Raw genomic sequence first — 17,712 nt, 5'->3', positions numbered from 1 at the left:
TGTTTGTTTGTTTGATGGGCTTTCTCCCCTCATCCAACTCAGTGACTGCTCTTGAGCAAGTTAGATGTCTCCTGTTTAGAAACAGGGTTTAATTCCCAGCAAATGAGGACCGAATTATATCTGTACGCGTCACCATGCTGCCCATAGGCTATTGTCTACCCGTTATCTAATATCCCTCCTCCCTTCCTGACAGCCCTCGCTTTCGTTTGGGGATCCATGGGATTCTGGGGTGCTGACTGCGCCCCCAGCTCCATAGGAGTGGAGCACTCTTCCCTAAGCCCATCCGCAGTTGCCATCCCTGTCCCCTCCCTCCTTCCCATAATGGTCGGTTTCATTGTCAGTGTAGGTTTCAAGCAGTGCCATTAACCACCAAGGTTTCTTTTGAGACTTCTGGGTCAAACATAAGCATTCCCTGTGGGATGTGAATTACAGAAGCACTTGGCCCCCAAAACTGTTGGCAGCTATTTTGAGACAATAAAAGCAGGCTGTATTAGGATGCAGTTGGTCCCGTAGAGCAGAGCAGTGGAGGCAAACTGGCTTCCTGGGAACATCGCTGAGCAGCTGGAGTGATCTCTGCCTGAGGCCAGCACCAGCTCTCAGTTTTGCAGGTACATAAAGCAATGCATTCCCTTCAATATAGGAACCAGTCTGATGGGGGTTTTCTGTCACTTGCAACCAAAGGCATCCTAAGTAATATAATTTCCTCAAAAGCAAAAGTGTTCTTTCGGGGTTTACTGAATTCCATGAAATATTGTATTGACATGCTCTAACCGTATCCATGAATTGCTTTCTTGTTAGCTTGTGCTTTGCAGAGGAGCTGAGTTTCCTTTACTGTGCGTGTATCCCAAAACAAAAGTAAATGTCATGTCTTAAATTTTTTTCTGGAAGGTCTGGAATCTAAAATATACCATGAGGGCGCCTGGGTGGCTCAGTTGGTTAAGCGACTGCCTTCGGCTCAGGTCATGATCCCGGGCTCCTGGGATCGAGTCCCACGTCGAGCTCCCTGCTCAGCGGGAAGCCTGCTTCTCCCTCTCCCTCTGCCTGCCACTCCCCCTGCTTGTGCTCTCTCTCTCTCTCTGTCAAATAAATAAATAAAATCTTTAAAAATAAATAAATAAAATATACCATGAGATCATTTCTATTTGGTGAGTACTTAATCTCACTGAAGTCAGTACTATTCCTTTGCCCTTTTGCTTGAATAGGAAGTTTCAAACATTGTATCCAACTTTCTAGCTCATAGTACATCCGTTCTAGAGTTTCGCCTGAAAAGGGAACCTCAAAAGTACCCTCCTGCTTTGATGAAACAGAAAACAATGTCTCAAGTCCAGGACAGAGGTTCTCCCATCCTTTCCTCTTTGTTTTCTTATCTGCTTTTTTAACCTCCTTTTCCCTAGTTCCCATTCTCTTCTCTTTTCCACAGGCTTTCTCCTGGTCCTCCTTGCCCACTTACCTTTTTCCGTTTCTCCCCTCCCTACTTTATTCTGGGTCCCCCCGCCCTTATTCAGTGTAAGCATCTGCCTGTTTACTCTACAGATTATGTCCTCACCATCCTCCCCAATCAAAAGTGTTTCATGTATAGCTGAGACAGTCTTTATCACTGTGAGTTTTGTACTGAAACTAAAAAGGTTGACAAACTACATATTTTAACATATTTTTTCCCTTTCTCCTTGTCAACTTCCTCTAGATCAGTGACTCTTAAAGTGTGATCCCCAGACCAACAGTAGTAACACTCCCCAGAAACTTGCAAAAAAATGCACATTCTTGGGCCCTTCCCCAGACCTACCGAATCAGAAACTTTGGGAGAGGGGTGCAGCGATCTGTGTTTTAACAGGCCTTCCAGGGGATTCTGACACAGTTGAAAGTTTGACAACCACGGGGCCAGAATACTTTGCCTCCTGCCACCAAACTGATTCATTTTCCTAAAAGATTTCAAAGGCGGATGAGATTGTGGGGAAAGTCCTTCCCCTTTAAGTCGAGTAGCCATGCTTGCATGAAGGATGCCTGTGAAAGTCTGTCAGTCTGCTGCCTTCCCTGAATTCCAGGGCGAGATCATTCTATTTTCATAAGCCGCAGCTGGTAGCAACTCGGAATATACTTCAGAGTCCCTGCTCCTGGCAACCATGGCAGTTTTCCAGCCCATGCTGCCATTGCCCGCAATGACTTCTAGTAGAGGGGGTGTGGTGAAAAAGCAAGAGATTTTCTTTTCAAAAGCAAGAGAGGGAGAGGCGCCTGGGTGGCTCAGTCATTGAGCGTCTGCCTTCGGCTGGGGTCATGATCCCAGGGTCCTGGGATCAAGCCCTGCATAGGGATCCCTGCTCGGCCAGAGGCCTGCTTCTCCCTCTCCCACTCCCCCTGCTTGTGTCCCCTCTCTTGCTCTCTCTCTCTCTGTCAAATAAATAAAATATTTAAAAAAAAAAAAAGCAAGAGAGGGAGGCAATCTCAAAATCAAGACGTGAAACTAAAATCTTTTGCTTCCCATAATCTTAGCATTCCTTTAGTACCCCCTGTTTCTTTCTGATGGAGCCCTGTTCTAGACCCCTGGCCTTTTAGAGTGACCCTCTACTCCTCCCTCTCTTTGGCCTTCCATGACGGTTCCCACCTCCTCAACCAGGTCTTCATGCCCCACCATCAGGTGACGTTAGAGTTTGCTAAGCCTTCTCCCAGGCTCTATTATCTCTTCTTTCGATCCATCTTACTACACACAGATTCACTGTCCTCAAATAATCATCTCAGACTCTCACTCTCATTAAGACTCTGGTGCCGCTGCCTGCAGGCCAAGCTCATCAGCCTAGAACCCCAGGCTCTCCACGATTTGATGCTGATTTACACCTTTCTGAACATGGGGAGGCACCTCCCAGAGGGTCTAATAGCCCCCAGCTACAGTGCCCACTCCTTCGCCTGCTCATACTCTCTGCTGCTTGTGGAATGCCCGCACTCAACATGTCTACTTAATTAAAGCCCGTTTCCTTCCGTCCAGGTCTAGCTCAGGTTTGACCTCCACCAAAGCTATCACCAGTTGCTCCAGATCACAGCACTCTCTCCAGACTCCAAACTTCCACGGCCCTTCTGTTTCTACCTTTACTCATAGTGTCACCCTGTCTCTCCATGTGCATTACTAGTGTGAGGTCTGTCGCGTCAGACTCTGTGCTCTCGAGGTCTGTGTAGTGGTCCCTGAACATTTATCTACAAACGGGGAAAACACCCAAGTACTAAGTATTGAAGGAATTTTCAACATGTTTATATTTTAATGAGCTTTATTTGTAGATGTGTAATGTTGTCCTTGTAAGTGTAAAAAATATATTTGTTATAAATAATATGCCTCATTATGTTCACTGTTTTGACACAAGAGCATTAAGAAAACTTTCCTAACATGAACATAGCTCAGTTTGCTTCTGTAAAAATACAAATTTATGAAGCTCATTTTCTTTGACATAAAAAGCTTTTAATGTCACAGGGACGTAGAAGTTAGTCTCTGATATTTTAGGCATCAAACAAAATTCAATAACATGGTAAAGGCTTGAAAACACTTTTCTGCGATTGTAGAAAAAATGACTAGTGAATAATTGAGGTAATTTTGCTACATTATTCAAATATTTGGCTTTGGAGAAAAATATCATTTTTAGTACATATTACTTCTTATCTGTATTGTTAATTCACTTTACCTTTCCTCTAACTAGGATACCAATCAAAATGCTTAGAACTAATATGAAATATGTTAACTTTATGCTCTTTTAATAACTAACACTAACTTAATAACTAAACTAACTTAACCCGCAAAGATAAAAGAAGAAAAATATTAAAGCCTCTCTCAAGCACAGTATGAATTGGTCAAAAGCCTCCATTATCATTTTACCTTATGGGAAGTGCAGTTTTATGATTTTAAAGAACATCGCAGGGACTCAAGTTAGTTAAGGAAATGCCTCACAGATTGTAGTGGGAAGCTCTTTTAATGAATTCGTAAATATTTTTTCCAATTATTTCTAATCAAAATATATGTAGTATTGCTAACATGTCTACACTTAAATAGCTTGTGGACATTGGTCTTGCTTACATTCTCCTCTGTGTGATAGAGGAACTATATGTAGAGGGTCTTCTGTGTGTCATAATGCTTAAAGAAATGGCATTTCCACACACAGGTAGAATTTTTCAATAAGCGCAATTTATTCACTAGGTCTGCAGCACATTCAGGATCAAAGACCCAACACTGTCACTCAAACTCTCCATGAACAGGGTCATCCTGCTCCACCAGCTTCATCTCTCATCACCTCACCTCCTAGAGGGCAGGGCGTGAAGCCCTCACAGGCCCCTCGATGTTCCAGGGCCCCTCGTGAGACTGTGCCTTGGAACAGGTTGTTTCTCTGCCCCGAGTGCCTTCCTCACTGGAACGGCCGCCACCCTGCCCTCCAGAGTGTTCATTGTCCTTAGGCTGTGGCAGTGCCTCTGCTCTGAGGACTGGACAGGACGGGTGCCAATGGTCCTCTATGCCAGGGGGCCCAGCTCATAGCAGTGCACTGCTCTCTAGCAGACTACTGTCAGACAAGGGCTAAAGCCAGCGCTGCAAGGAAATCGGATTTGTTTGGATCAAGTGGAACCTGCAAAACTGTTTTGTAATTCACAAATGCAGAACTAGCCAGTATTTCTCTAGTGCTGCCAGGTAAGCGTTGAATATTGGGAAGTCCCGGCTTATTCTACTGACCCCAAACGTCAGCTGGGTTATCTGAGAAAGGGATCTCATCTAATTTACTTCCAGGAAGGGAGCTAAGTACTGAGAATTGGTCATTTTAGTAACTGGGAACTTTGATGTTGAATTTTATATGTTGGTTGGTGCCTGCCACATTTTCCATTTGATACGGGGGCTCGTGCCCTCCATGAAATACCCCCTGGGGCTTTAGAGATACCACTCTCGTTTTGTTATTCTACCCCTTTGGCTGCTCCTTCCCAGTGTCCTTTGCTCATCTTTCTCACCTTCCTGACCTCCAAATTTTGGAGTGTCCCGGAACTCTCTTGTCAAATTTCTAGTTTTTTTGTTTTTTGTTTTTTGTTTTCCTATTTAACTGACCCCCTTAGTGAGGTCTCCTGTCTTTTGGCTCTAAATAATCCTCTGAATAGTGGTGACTCTGTGTTTATATCTTATGTGTCTCCGGGCCTGACTGAATCTCTCCTACACATCAGGCCCGTCTACCCAGCTTCCCCTCAGCGTCTGCACAGGCTGTGCTTAACAGCTCCAAAACTGAGCTCCAGAAGACGGCTCCTCAGCCTGCTCTTCCTTCAGTCCTCACTATTGCTGAGGTAAATAGCCACTGTAGCCTTGCATTTCCTCAGGTCAAAAGCTCATTGTCAAGTCAAAAGTCATTCTTGACTCTGTCTCCCACATCTATAATGTAAAGCCCATCCCCCAGAGTATGTCGGGTCTCTCACTCTGGCTCATGACAATTTCTACCATCCTGGTCCAAGTCACCACTTCCTATTGTCTGGAAAATTGTAATGGCTTCCTAATCAGTTCTTCCGGCTTCCATCTCCATCACGTTATGTTTTATTCTCAACGTAGCAGTCAGAATAATTCTTTTGAAACGTACATCACGTTTGCTCAAAACTGTCCAATGGCCTCCCATCTCACCGAATAAAATGTAGTTTTCAGCATGCCCCGTGGGCTCTCTCCTTGCAGTAGTTCCCTGACAGCGCCCCCCCCCGCCCCGCCCGTTCATACTCATCTCTGGCAATACTAGCCTCCTCTGCTGTTCCTCATTCTCCTTTCTCTGGATTTGTGCACCTTGTACTCCCTCTGCATGGAGTTCTGTACTCAGATATTCATATGGCGTATTCTCCTCCTCCATTCCAGTGTCTGCTGAAATGTCACCTCCTCAGGGAGACCTTCTTCACCTGAAATATTGTAGCCCACACCATCACTCCATTTCCCCTTATCTTGTCTTATTTATTATTTTAGTGCTTATTCTGGTACTTTATATATGCATTCCTTGTTTATTTATTTGCTGCCTACTTACTACCTCTCTGCTAGAATTTAAGCATCTTTATGAAAGCATGAGTGGTTTTTTGTTTACAAAAGTAAATTTTGTTAACTTCAGCACTTAGAAGAGCATAAAGCACAGAAAGACAATAAACACTGAATGGATAAATGAATGAAGATCTCATTTTATTATAAGAACTCTCAGTATGTAACCTAAGTGACCGTTCACTGTTCCCATAACTGTTACTCTTTTCCAGGAAGGGTAAGGAGGAAGGGCATGTGACTTATACCCACACCCTTAGTTGTCTTCTCCAAATTGGACCCTTAGTGTTCTGAGATGTTTGCCACGGCCCCAGCTCCTCATGGAAGATGAGGTGCTGTTTCTTTCACACTATCTCCAGCAGAGAGAGGAAAGTGAGGCTCTTTATGCTTCCTGTTACTTTATTATCTTTATTCTTCACAGCAATGTTGTACAGGACCATGTAAGTGCATCACTCGTGACTTCATTTTAAAAAAATTATACAGGTTTGATTCCAGACCATTGCAACAAAGCAATTATCGCAATAAAAGTGAGTCAAATGAAATTTTTGGGTTCCCAGTGCATATAAAAGCTATGTTGTGGTCTGTTAAGTGTGCAATAGCATTATGTCTAAAAAATGCATGTACCTGACTTTAACTACTTTATTGCTAAAAACATGCTAACTATAAGCTAAGCTGAACTTTCAGCCAGTAGTAATCCCTGATCACAGATCACCATAACAAGTTTACTAATAATGAAGGTTTGAAATACTGTGAAAATTACCAAAATGTGACTGAAAGACACAAAGTGAGCAAATGCTGTTGGAAAAATGGTGCCCATAGACTTGCTCAATGCAGAGTTGCCACAAACCTTACATTTGTAAAACAGGCAATATCTGTGAAATTCAATAAAACGAGGTATGCCTGTGGTATAGTCAGGAAAATATAAAAAGTGTACATGGGGAGCCTGGGTGACTTAGTCGGTTAAGCGCCCAACTTGTGATTTCAACTCAGGTCACGATTTCCTGCGTCTTGAGATTGAGCCCACGTCAGGCTCCTTCCTCAGCCCGCTCCGCCAGGAGTCTGCTTGAGATTCTCTCCCTCTGCTCCACCTCCTCCACTCACGCACATGCACACTCTCTCTCTCTCTCTCTCTCAGATAAATAAATAAATCTTTTTTTTTAATTGTACATAAAGTATTTCTTTTTTACCAGAGCACCTGGGTGGCTCAATCAGTTAAGTGTCTGACTCTTGATTTCGGCTCGGGTCATGATCTCAGGGTTGTGGGATTGAGCCCCAAGTTCCCCAAGGGCTCATACGCCCCAGGGGCTCCATGCTCAGTGCAGAGTCAGCTGGAGATTCTCTCTGTCCCTCTTCTTCTGCCCCTCCCACTCATGCTCTCTCTCTCTCAAATAAATAAAATATTTAAAAATATATATATATTTCTGGGCGCCTGGGTGGCTCAGTTGGTTAAGCGACTGCCTTCGGCTCAGGTCATGATCCTGGAGTCCCGGGATCGAGTCCCACAGAGCAGAATGCTCTGCTTCTCCCTCTGACCCTCCCCTCTCTCATGTGCTCTCTCTCTCTCTCACTCTCTCTCTCAAATAAATAAATAAAATCTTTAAAATATATATATATATGTGTGTGTATATATATATATTTCTTTTACCATAGCTCAGGAGAAAAGCACTTCACAGGAAGTCCCCTGCCTCTACCATTGACTCCTGTACACAGGGCTGTGCTTGTCTGTTGCAAAATAGCCACAGAGCAGTCACCCTCCTTTTCACTTCATCCCTTCCCCAAAGACTTGCTTTCACTCCAAGATCCATCACTTTCCTCCATTAGTTCATTTCTCAAAGTCTGAGAATAATACTGGGGTCTTTCAGCACGACTGTCCACCATTGTCCTTGGGACTTGAGTTCCTCAAAACAGTTCTTCATGGGCATGGCACATCATCTCCCCCTCTCTTAAGCTATGCTCAAAATGTGTATTCTTCAAATTCTCTACTGAATAATTGACTGCCATTTCAATATCTCTTTCTCTTTCACATAGCTCCCAAAGGGAATCATCTTTTTTTCCTGTGAGATGGTTTGCTCCAAATCTATAAAGAGGAAATTAAATATTTACCCCCAAATTATCAAGGCTGGTCTCTCTCATGATAAAGTTAGGGTATTATTATAAAGAACAATGGGAGGAACACTGAACATGTATTGCTTATAAATCACAGCATCACAGCTGAAGTTTTGCCAGACTTTGTCCTGGGCCCACTTCTCTCTCAGTCAATAAAAAAAAAAAAGAAAGAAAGAAATATAAACAAACAAACAAAAGAACAAGGTTTGCTTTTTTTCTTTCAAATCTTCAAAGATGTTGTTCTATTGTCTTCTGGCTTTCATAATTTCTGATGAGAAGTCTGTGATAATTTTATTTAAATAATTAATTAATTTGCTTATTTATTTGTTTATTTATTTATTGTGTCCCCCCTCCCCTGGCTGCTTTTAAGATTTTTTTTCTTTGTCACTTTTTTTTAACAATTTGATTATGATTTGCCTTGGAATAGTTTTCTTTATGTTTCTTTTGCTTTGGATTCATTGTGCTTCTTAGCTCTGTAAATTAATAGTTTTAACAAATTTGAAAATGTCTTAGCTATTATTTCTTCAAATATTTTTCCTGCCCACCTATCTGCATCACCAAATTACATGTATGTTAGACTCCTTGATATTATTTTATAGGTTACTTATACTCTGTTTATTTCTTTTTTCAGTCTTTTTAATTTATGTACTTCATTTTGGATGTTTTGCATTGTTCTATTAAGTTCCATGATCTTTTCTTTTGCAGTGTCTTATCTTCTCTTAATCCCATCCAGTGTATTTTCATTGAAGAGACTGTATTTTTCAGTTTGAAACAGAAGTTCAGTTTGATTTTTTTTTTTATCTTCCATTTCTTTCTTCATTGTGCTTTTACCTTTTTGAACATCTGGATTATATCTAACCGGCTGTCTCCAATGTCTGTCATTTCAGGGTCTATTTCTTTTGAATGATTTTTCTCTTACTTATGTGCCGTATTTCCCTGTTTCTTCTAGGCATGGTCATTTTTTGAATAAATTCAAGACATAAATTTTAAATTTTAAGGTACTAGATTTTATTGTATTCCTTTAGTTTTAGGCTTTACTGTGGCATGTAGTTAGTTGCTCAGAAAAACAAGTTTTCAAGACTTGTTGTTAAGCTTTGTTAAGATAATGCAGGAGTAGCATTTAATTTTAAGATAAGATAATACCACTTCCAAGGCAATAACCTTTTAAAGACTATTCAATTGTCCAAGCGTTACAAGATATTCCCATTCTTGTATGTGGGAACACAGGCTTCCATATCTTGTGGGAGCCCTGGGCATTACTCAGCTTATTGCTCCTTAGCTTTATTTTTCATCTTTCATCTCCACCTCAGTAGCTTCCTTTCACATGCTGAGATGAGTACTCAGCCAAATACCCAAGGAGACCCCAATGTATTTCTCTGAAGCACTCTTGCTCTCTCTGTGAAACTCCCTCCTCTCTTTTATTCTTTCCTCCAAATTCTAGTCTCTTTAGCTTCCCTGAACTTTGATCTCTGTCTTTTTAATTTAGTGAGACTGTCAGGTCTGTGTGTGGGTTTTCCCCTCCTTGCACAGTGACCTGGAAACTGCCATGGGTGGTGAGCTGGAGATTTCAGGGCTCACCTCATTTATTTCTTTTCTCTTGGGAATGTCCATCCTACATATAAATCTTACTAAGTTTTTGAGTTATTTAGAGCAGGACATGGCCAGAAGTGGAAGTTCCTTTTTGTTAGAAGTTTGACAAAAATTTAGTTGTGAGAAATTCTGAATCTGCACACAAATGAGCAGAATTGTCTTTTCTTAGAATTGCTCTCTGATTCAGATCAGTAAATATTGTGTATGTTTTATTTCATAAACATTGATAGTCTCTTAGAATAAATTGTTTTTAGCACATATAAGTAAGTAGGGTTAAATTTGCATCATAAATATTTGTGAAGAAGTGATGTGTTATCCAAGTGGGTTTTAACAACACCTGGAGTACTCCAGATTTCATTTGAAGTAATATATAGACAAGATGTTTCAAGAATACTAGTAGGAAACAAATGTAATTGTCTGAGATGAATATAAGATCATTCATATTCTGTCAGTCACTCAGTAAACATTGAGGAGTCAATGGAACAATGGTTCCCACTGTTTGTGAATACCGTCGTTTATAAGGGAATACAGGCATGCAAACAATTAACTGTAATATGGTGAGATATAGTCGGATTGTTGATAAAGACATTGGTGGAAGAATATGTAAAGTGCCACAGGAACACAGAGAAGAGAGAAAGCTGGGAAGGGCAGGAAACTGAATTTGTTTCATGAAGTCATCTCTTTCCATCATCTATTCATTCATTCATTCATTCATTACATTACATTCATAACATGATTAGGCACCAGTACAGTGCTCTGCACTGATAAGTCCCAACAATACAAGTCTTCCTCTAGCAGAGAAATGGCTAATAAGCAATTGCAATTCAGTGCAATAGATGCTATGGCTGAGATGTGCACAGGGGACCACAGAAGTGGAGAGGAAGGGCACCTCATCGTGGAAGCAAATGATCAGAGAATGCCTCCAGAGGAGACTGAGCCTCAAGCAGGGAAAGGGCTTGCAATAGAGAGCGTCACCATTCAGGAAATGTTAGGTATAGAGGGGGCTAGAGCATGGGTTTCAAAGAGGGGTCAGTGGGGAGGAAGCTAGGAGATAGATAGGGGGCATATTTTCAAAGGCTGTCTGTGTTCTCTTATGGCATTTGGAAGAAAAAAGGGAGCATTGACAGATTGTGTGTGTGTGTGTGTGTGTGTGTGTGTGTGTGTGTGTGTGTGTCTAAAATGAGGAATAGTGATAGATTAATGTTTTAGAAAGTTCACTCCAATGGTAGAATGAAGGATAAAGTGGAGCAAAGTGAAACTGGAAGCAGAAAGATTAATCTGGAAGCTGAGCTAATTTAGTAATCCAGGAAACCCATCATGAAGACCCACACTGAGGAAGTAGTGGAGGGATTGGAGATAAGACAACAAGGAGAGGGATCGGGTAGTATTTAGAAGATAAAGCAAAACAAAAGGACTCTGTGCCAAATTGGATATAGAGGGTAAAGAAGAGGGTTGAGTCTATGATGACTTCCAATTTTCTGACCCATTGGACTAAATGTATTCATTAAGAGCTAGGACCCCTAAAAGGCATTACCCACCCCAAGGAGAGCTCAGAACAACCTGCTGAGATGCAAGAAAAAATAGCAGAATTCCATTTATACTTTTCTCTATATTTTTGGTTTCTATTTGTGTGTGTCTTGCAAAGTATATAGTAAACTAATACAGTAGTATGTGTATATACTTTATAAGTAAATGAATATCAGTACATTGTCGGGAGTGCTCAAATATTTCATTATCAGGGTGTATGATAGAAAAGTTTGGAGACATCTGAGTGAAGGACCACAAAAGGAATAATAAATGGGGTAGTTATGGGTAGTTATTCGCCTATGAACAGTTAGGCAGTAATTTCTAGTGAGCAGTAAGAGTCTAGCTCAGACAAGAGCATCCAATAGAACTTTCTGTGATCATGCAAAATGTTCTAAAGATGTACTGTCCAGTATGGAGACCAGTAGCCACCTATTGCTATTGAGCGCTTGAAATATGACTGGTGCATCTGAGGAACTGAAAATTTTCATTTTGTTTAATTTTAATTTATTTAAGTTTGAATAGACACATGTAGCTAAATGGCTACAATGATGGGAAGCACTGATCTAAAACTTTGAAGAGAGACCTTCAGCTCTCATTTATTGAGTGCTTCCACTGGCTAAGCATTTTACATACATTTTTAAGCAATTCAGTCAGCCCAGCTACCCTCTGAAGTAGACAGTAGTATAAAAGAAAAGAGTAAGTTCTTCCTTACTCTATCCTTTTAATGGTCAAAGTTCATATTGTGAAGAGCATACTTGCTCTGAAATATGTGTATGTTCTAGATATTCTCTCTTGGTAGATATTTATGCATCTTTCACAACCAAGTGCCAATTTTATATTTTTCTTTTAGGTGGTTTGCTCTGTTACAGATTCAAATATGTATTATTTTAATACTTTATAAATATGACTGTAGTCTTCTGGATCCATTACCAAAACAGGTAAGTGTTTTCAGAATTCTGAATATCATGGTTTTCAAATTTGGTATAAATTCTAACCCCTTGGTTTTAATTACTAGAGATAAGCTGCTAATTTCCTCACCTAGGCTTGATCTTAACAGGTGTCCTACATGGAACTGGACTGAGAAGATAACCCCTTAATTCCCTTACTTCTGGGTCTGATGTATATGCCATGGTACCACAAGACCAAGACCAAATAGCAAAAAGCACCACTTCCAGTGTTAAGAAGGTCCTCAGTGAATTCACCAATTTTGACACTGTTCCCTATGCTAAATAGACATGGCCTTGATGTTGGGCTTGTTTCCCTAAAGAGGCATGTCTGTGGGTCCCAAACTGAACCATCAGTTTTAGAGGCAAGTCATAGCCCTTAGTCCATTTGGGAAGCAATGGCATGGAAGAAAAGAGCAGACAGTGAGCAACAGTAAAGACAGTAAACAAGAATAAAAAGCCTGTGACCTTATTCCTACTGCTGACCATTGAATGGTCTAATCATTGAACTCCTCTGTGTTTCTATAGGTCTGCTCTCCTAGACCAGTGGCTTTCAAACTGGTGCAAACATCAGAATGACCTGGAAGGTTGGGGGGCTTTTTAGAACACAGAATACCGGGCCCTGGCCCTAGAGTTCCCCCTGATCTAGGACATCTAGGGAGGGGCAATAATTTGCATTTTTAACCAGTTCCCAGTGCTGCTGATGCTGCTGGTCTGGATAACACTCTTAGTTAGGACCACTGTCCTAGGAAATAGGGAAAGTGCAATTTAATTCCAGATGTTTGGAAGTCATTTTGGAAGGCAGCTATGCTCACCACTATACCACCAACGCAGGCTGGAAGTCATTTTGAAGACTCTGGATAAAATGTGCTGTTTCAACTGAGGGTGAAGCTCAGAAGTTAAGCATTGCAATTTCAGGGCTATTCACATAGCATGTTGTGCTTTGATTTATTCTTGATATAATAAGGCTAGTATATGGAGGGATAAATAAAACTCTTGGGTGACATTTCAATAGAAATTATGTAAGTGCCTAAGTGACACAGACAATATTATATTACTCATAAATATGCACATTTCAGCACTTGCCCCTGATTTCTTTTGCACTTCTATTTTGAGTACACTAACTACCAGTGCTGAAGAGCCCTCAAAATCCTACCATGAAAGGGAAATCAAAAAACCCTTCATAAAGGTTCTCAGCAAGTATAGTTTTATTATCAAAATGAAGAATAGGGCCAAGCACATACTCACAAAATACCAGTTCCTGGTCCACTGAGTTGGATGTCACAATTTTGCCCAGGACTGATTCCCCATCCAAATATTTTCCCTCCAATGAGAGGACACAAGAATGCCTTACCAGATTAAAAGGATGACATTTGTCAAAACCATGTAACAACTAACCCTAGCGATCAGTAATTTTGACCAGTTCCTTAGGCAAGATTTTGCCCAGTACTTTCTTCCTAGCTAAGAATTCTATTAGTTATATTTATTATACTGCTATACACACATTCTATTTCTGTTTTGACGCTACTAAGAACATTTTTAAAGAAATATCTCAAAAAAAGGAAAGAAAGATTATCTCAGTTTGTAAAAAGTGTGTAAGTGAATTCTCATGATCTCAAAGGGCATTTCATTTCATAATTCTTATTCTAGAAAGAGATGAATTGAAATTATGTAATTATTGGATTGTTTTAATAAATTATAAAATGAGGTGATCAAAAAATACAGGAAATGACCTTCAAATTGCCAGGCTCTTGTAGGAAATGGGAGGGGATGGGTTGCCTGGGCATGCTTGGAACACTCTTGTCAAGCATGGGGGCATCTCTGGGCTTGGAAATCAGCTTCCTCAAAGAAATATACTTGTCATAGTAGCAAAAATCAAGTGCTAGAGCCCCCAATTTTAGTTTTGCAGAAGCCCAGTGTTTTATTGTATCTCAAAAGGTCTTAGGAAATTAATTTTAACTCTCATTAAGAACCAAACACTAAGCAAATACTATAAAGCTTCCCAAGATCCATGACCAGGCAGCAGTGTCCAGATGCTGGCAATGTGGGCTGTTCATTTTGAAGCATTTATAAGACCAACTTCAATTGTCTTGCAAAAGCAAGCACATTTTTGCCAATACAGTGAAGTTTTGCTTGTTTGTTTGGTTGGTTTTGTTCTGTTTTGCCTTTTGGGGGGTCATGAATCCTTAGATAATCTCACGAAGCCTCTGGATCCCTTTCTAGAAAAGTACATAACTTTTCATACCCACAAATTTGTGTTTGCAATTTCGAGGAGTCCATGGCAACCCTGCACCTCGTTCTATTAACTCCCCTAGGGATCTCCTTCTTAAGAAGCCCATGCTGTGCCTTGTTGCATTCAAACTTGACAATAGACTGATGACCTAAATAGGACTGATTGTCTTTTCCTTACTCTTGATCTTCCCCCCAACCCTCAAGGCTGATAGAAGAGATTGCAAATGTTCTGTTCCTTGAATGGAAGGCTAAAATTGATGCTCGACATTATAAGACACTTCAAGTCTTCTAAGCAAACACTCTAGTCTCTTAAACCTAGACTCCGTACTTTTAGAGACAATTACACTTGAATAAACCTTTGGTCTAAAACTGTTGGCTTATGTCTCTTAATTTCTATATATCTTCTGCATTTCTGCTTTTAGAGTCCTCTCCATTTGGTGGGTGTCCAACAGCCAGAAGGACAATGCCGAATTGAATTTAAACAAAGAAAATGACATCTGTTGGGCCTAAAGAGTGCCAGGGCCTTCTGGAAGAGTGACTGTCCCCATCTACTAGCCTGGCAGCATCTAGACCTGAGCTCTACTAAAACATACTGCTTAACTTTGTTTTAGGATTTAGTTCAAGAGAATGTAGGTAGGTGTGTTTGGTAACTTAAGAGTAGACCAAGAATCTGACATTACTCTCACTGATATGAGATCTGAATACATGGTTTGTAGAAAATGTTTAAATGATTCAAAGAAGAGGCGTTTCTTAAGGAGTCGTAATTTGGTTTCATGCATAACTGTATTAAAACTTTAATTAGAAATAATCCCTCTTGAATGAAAATCTTAGTAAACTATGAAGGCAACATACTTAAATTTCTGTTTTGAAAAAGGCTGAAAGTCTTAAACTCTAAGAAAATATTAAATAGTAATTTCTGGAAATTTTTTCATTTTCTTAATATGATTCTCAACTGGCAATTGGAAATTTAAGTTCTATTCATATAATTCTTTATGGTAAATAGGACTAGTGCTGAAACAATGAATAAAATGATAGCTTTCCAAGACCTGCGAAGACAGGGAGCATGTCTTACACTCATTCCGTGCTCAACTACACCTAGGACAACACCTTCTGTATAAGGTTTATTCAGTAAAGGTATACTGATTGATAAATTGGTTTGTATTTTAATGAAGGTGAAAGCACTCTTTTGATTCAAGGCGTTAGTAGTTATAGGTGAAGAGGTAATATTTTTGTGGGTAGAAACACAAATAAAGTGATGTCAAGGCAAATAACAGCATTTGAATGTATTACTTAGGACTCCTGCCTGAAATATTTACTAGGAAACCCTGAAAAGAAATCCCGTCATGCCCCGGGGGAAACATACGACAGTAGTAACAGAGTTATCAGTGATGTCATGATTTGTCCTCTAATATTCAGTAAAATGCTGCTTGCCTCCTTTATTTCACAATAAATAAGCTTTGTGTGCATGTCGTCCTCTGGATTATTTGCTCCCCTGTGCTAGAATTATCCTGCAGAGTTGATAATGATTGCTTAGTCATCTATTTCCTACCAATGAGCAGATGACTCCCTAGGAGAAAATTAAGTACTCTGGAGTGCATTAACTCTTGCAGACTAATACAGAGATTCTGAAGCTTAGCTACCCGGTGCCTGCAGCTTAGCTTAGTGGGTTTGGTGTCTAGAGACTGGAGGGGCCGAAGGAAGCAGTTTAGAAGACCTGGCAGGGTCTGCTAAATATGGTGTTCTTGGGGCAGACATGTCTTCCTGAACATCTGAGGCCCACAATGAAACACTGTATTTGCCTGTAATATGCATTTCAGCTGAATTTGCAGCCACTCAGGGATAGTGTTTATCTCCATATTCTTGCTTGGTAAGGATAAATGTTAGCTGACAAGTTTATGCACTTAAAAAAGAATGCAGACACAGGAGATCCATTGACCTTTGATAAATATAAAATAATGGTAAAAGAAATATACTTGGGGGTCCCATATCTTTTTATTTCCCTAGCCTGGGCTTTTATATTCTATATCTAAATCACTGCTCTGTCCAGGGTAAAGAGTTCAAAGTGGCTGGCCCTCCCCTTTAGTGATGGTGTAGTAAGAACTCAGTATTGCCCTCTTCTGGTAGGTCAGGCATTCAGCTGGGGCAATGGCTAGGTCAGCTTTGGTGAGAGCCTCCCTCTTGTCAGCCATTGTCCAAATTTCCTTTCAGGCCTCGATCAACCAACCAAACATTTTGCCATTGCCCAAGAGTCTATGTATGTTCTTACCTCAGACTATTTCTCCCTCCACACAAAGGACATGGCCAAGTATACTGCTCAAAACTCTGCCCAGTGGGAGAATTTCCCCTCACCACTGTCTTTTGGGGGCACTTCTAAATGTGGCTGAGTGGAGTAGAAGCCAGTTTGCTCCATCATATCAAGCCAACCAATATGTCATCCAGGCCCAAGATTTCTTCTCTCCTCTGTCAGCTAGTTATACCCAGTGGGCCAAAGGTGTGAATTGAGAGAGATGCATCAGCCTAACAGAGGTAAGTGATGACCTGTTTATGTAACTGACTTCTGGACTTGCTCAAACCTGATCCCAAATGTACCATATTCATTGTATAATAGATTGCTGCTGAGCCCACCTTTTAATATACTTGGTAAATATAACAAAACCCAGTTCATGATGCGCAGCTCTGGTCAAATATTCATTATGTCAGGAGTTGGTTTCCAAATGATAAATAGTTTTCAGCTGCAGAAGGCATGATCTTGCTCTGGAATCCTAGGGATCTATCCATCTATCTATTGGCCCATCACCACTGGTAATGGTAGTGCCTGAAGTGCAATCAGAACTTGAAGATGCTACTGGTGAGCTGACAGTGGAAGCGGGAGTAATCTTGCTTGCCACTGATGAACTTGAAGGCATGTCCTTGTAGGGTGGACTTGCATGGAGGCATAAGATGGCCAAGCCCTTATCCTTTGGATAGACTTTCAGAAAGTACTCTGATGTCAAGAACTTGTCAAGATCTGGGTAGATGTTGAACTTGGGTAGCCCAATCTTAGGAGGCAAGATATCAAAGTCACAGTGGTTCTTGACTTTTTCTACCTGAAGCCCGTGTAAACACAGTTGAAGAATAGACTTTCTGTTGCACAAGCAGTGTGCTGAAGAAGGCATAGGAGGAGAGAAACAGAGACACACACATAACATGGAAGGGGTTTTCCTATGAAGGGGAGAAAAGGGAGAGTGGTGTTTGGAAGGGGACATGAAAGGATTTCCTTCCTTCCTTCCTTCCTTCCTTCCTTCCTTCCTTCCTTCCTTCCTTCCT

General features: G+C 40.8%; 2 protein-coding genes across 6 annotated transcripts in view; both read left to right on the top strand.

Moving 5' to 3' along the window:
- CYP39A1 (cytochrome P450 family 39 subfamily A member 1) overlaps positions 1 to 15,872 on the top strand; it is an 88,083-nt gene extending 72,211 nt beyond the window's left edge. For 3 of the 5 annotated variants that reach the window (XM_025890781.2, XM_073905040.1, XM_025890785.2), the window contains 2 exons: positions 12,081 to 12,168; positions 14,829 to 15,872. In XM_025890781.2, the coding sequence (XP_025746566.1) occupies positions 12,081 to 12,168; positions 14,829 to 14,900 (160 nt within the window). In that variant the 3' untranslated portion in view covers positions 14,901 to 15,872. Of the gene's footprint in view, positions 1 to 888; positions 1,126 to 12,080; positions 12,169 to 14,610; positions 14,759 to 14,828 lie in introns of those variants that run through there. The other 2 variants (XM_073905037.1, XM_073905039.1) reach the window with 2 other exon arrangements.
- RCAN2 (regulator of calcineurin 2) overlaps positions 1 to 17,712 on the top strand; it is a 413,249-nt gene that overhangs the window by 71,962 nt on the left and 323,575 nt on the right. The window lies entirely within an intron of this gene.

Source organism: Callorhinus ursinus, unplaced genomic scaffold, assembly GCF_003265705.2.
Source record: "Callorhinus ursinus isolate GAN/ISIS: 27379988/994484 unplaced genomic scaffold, GSC_fseal_2.0 scaffold22, whole genome shotgun sequence".
Lineage (NCBI taxonomy): Eukaryota > Metazoa > Chordata > Mammalia > Carnivora > Otariidae > Callorhinus > Callorhinus ursinus.
This window is presented reverse-complemented; position numbering and strand designations above follow the sequence as displayed.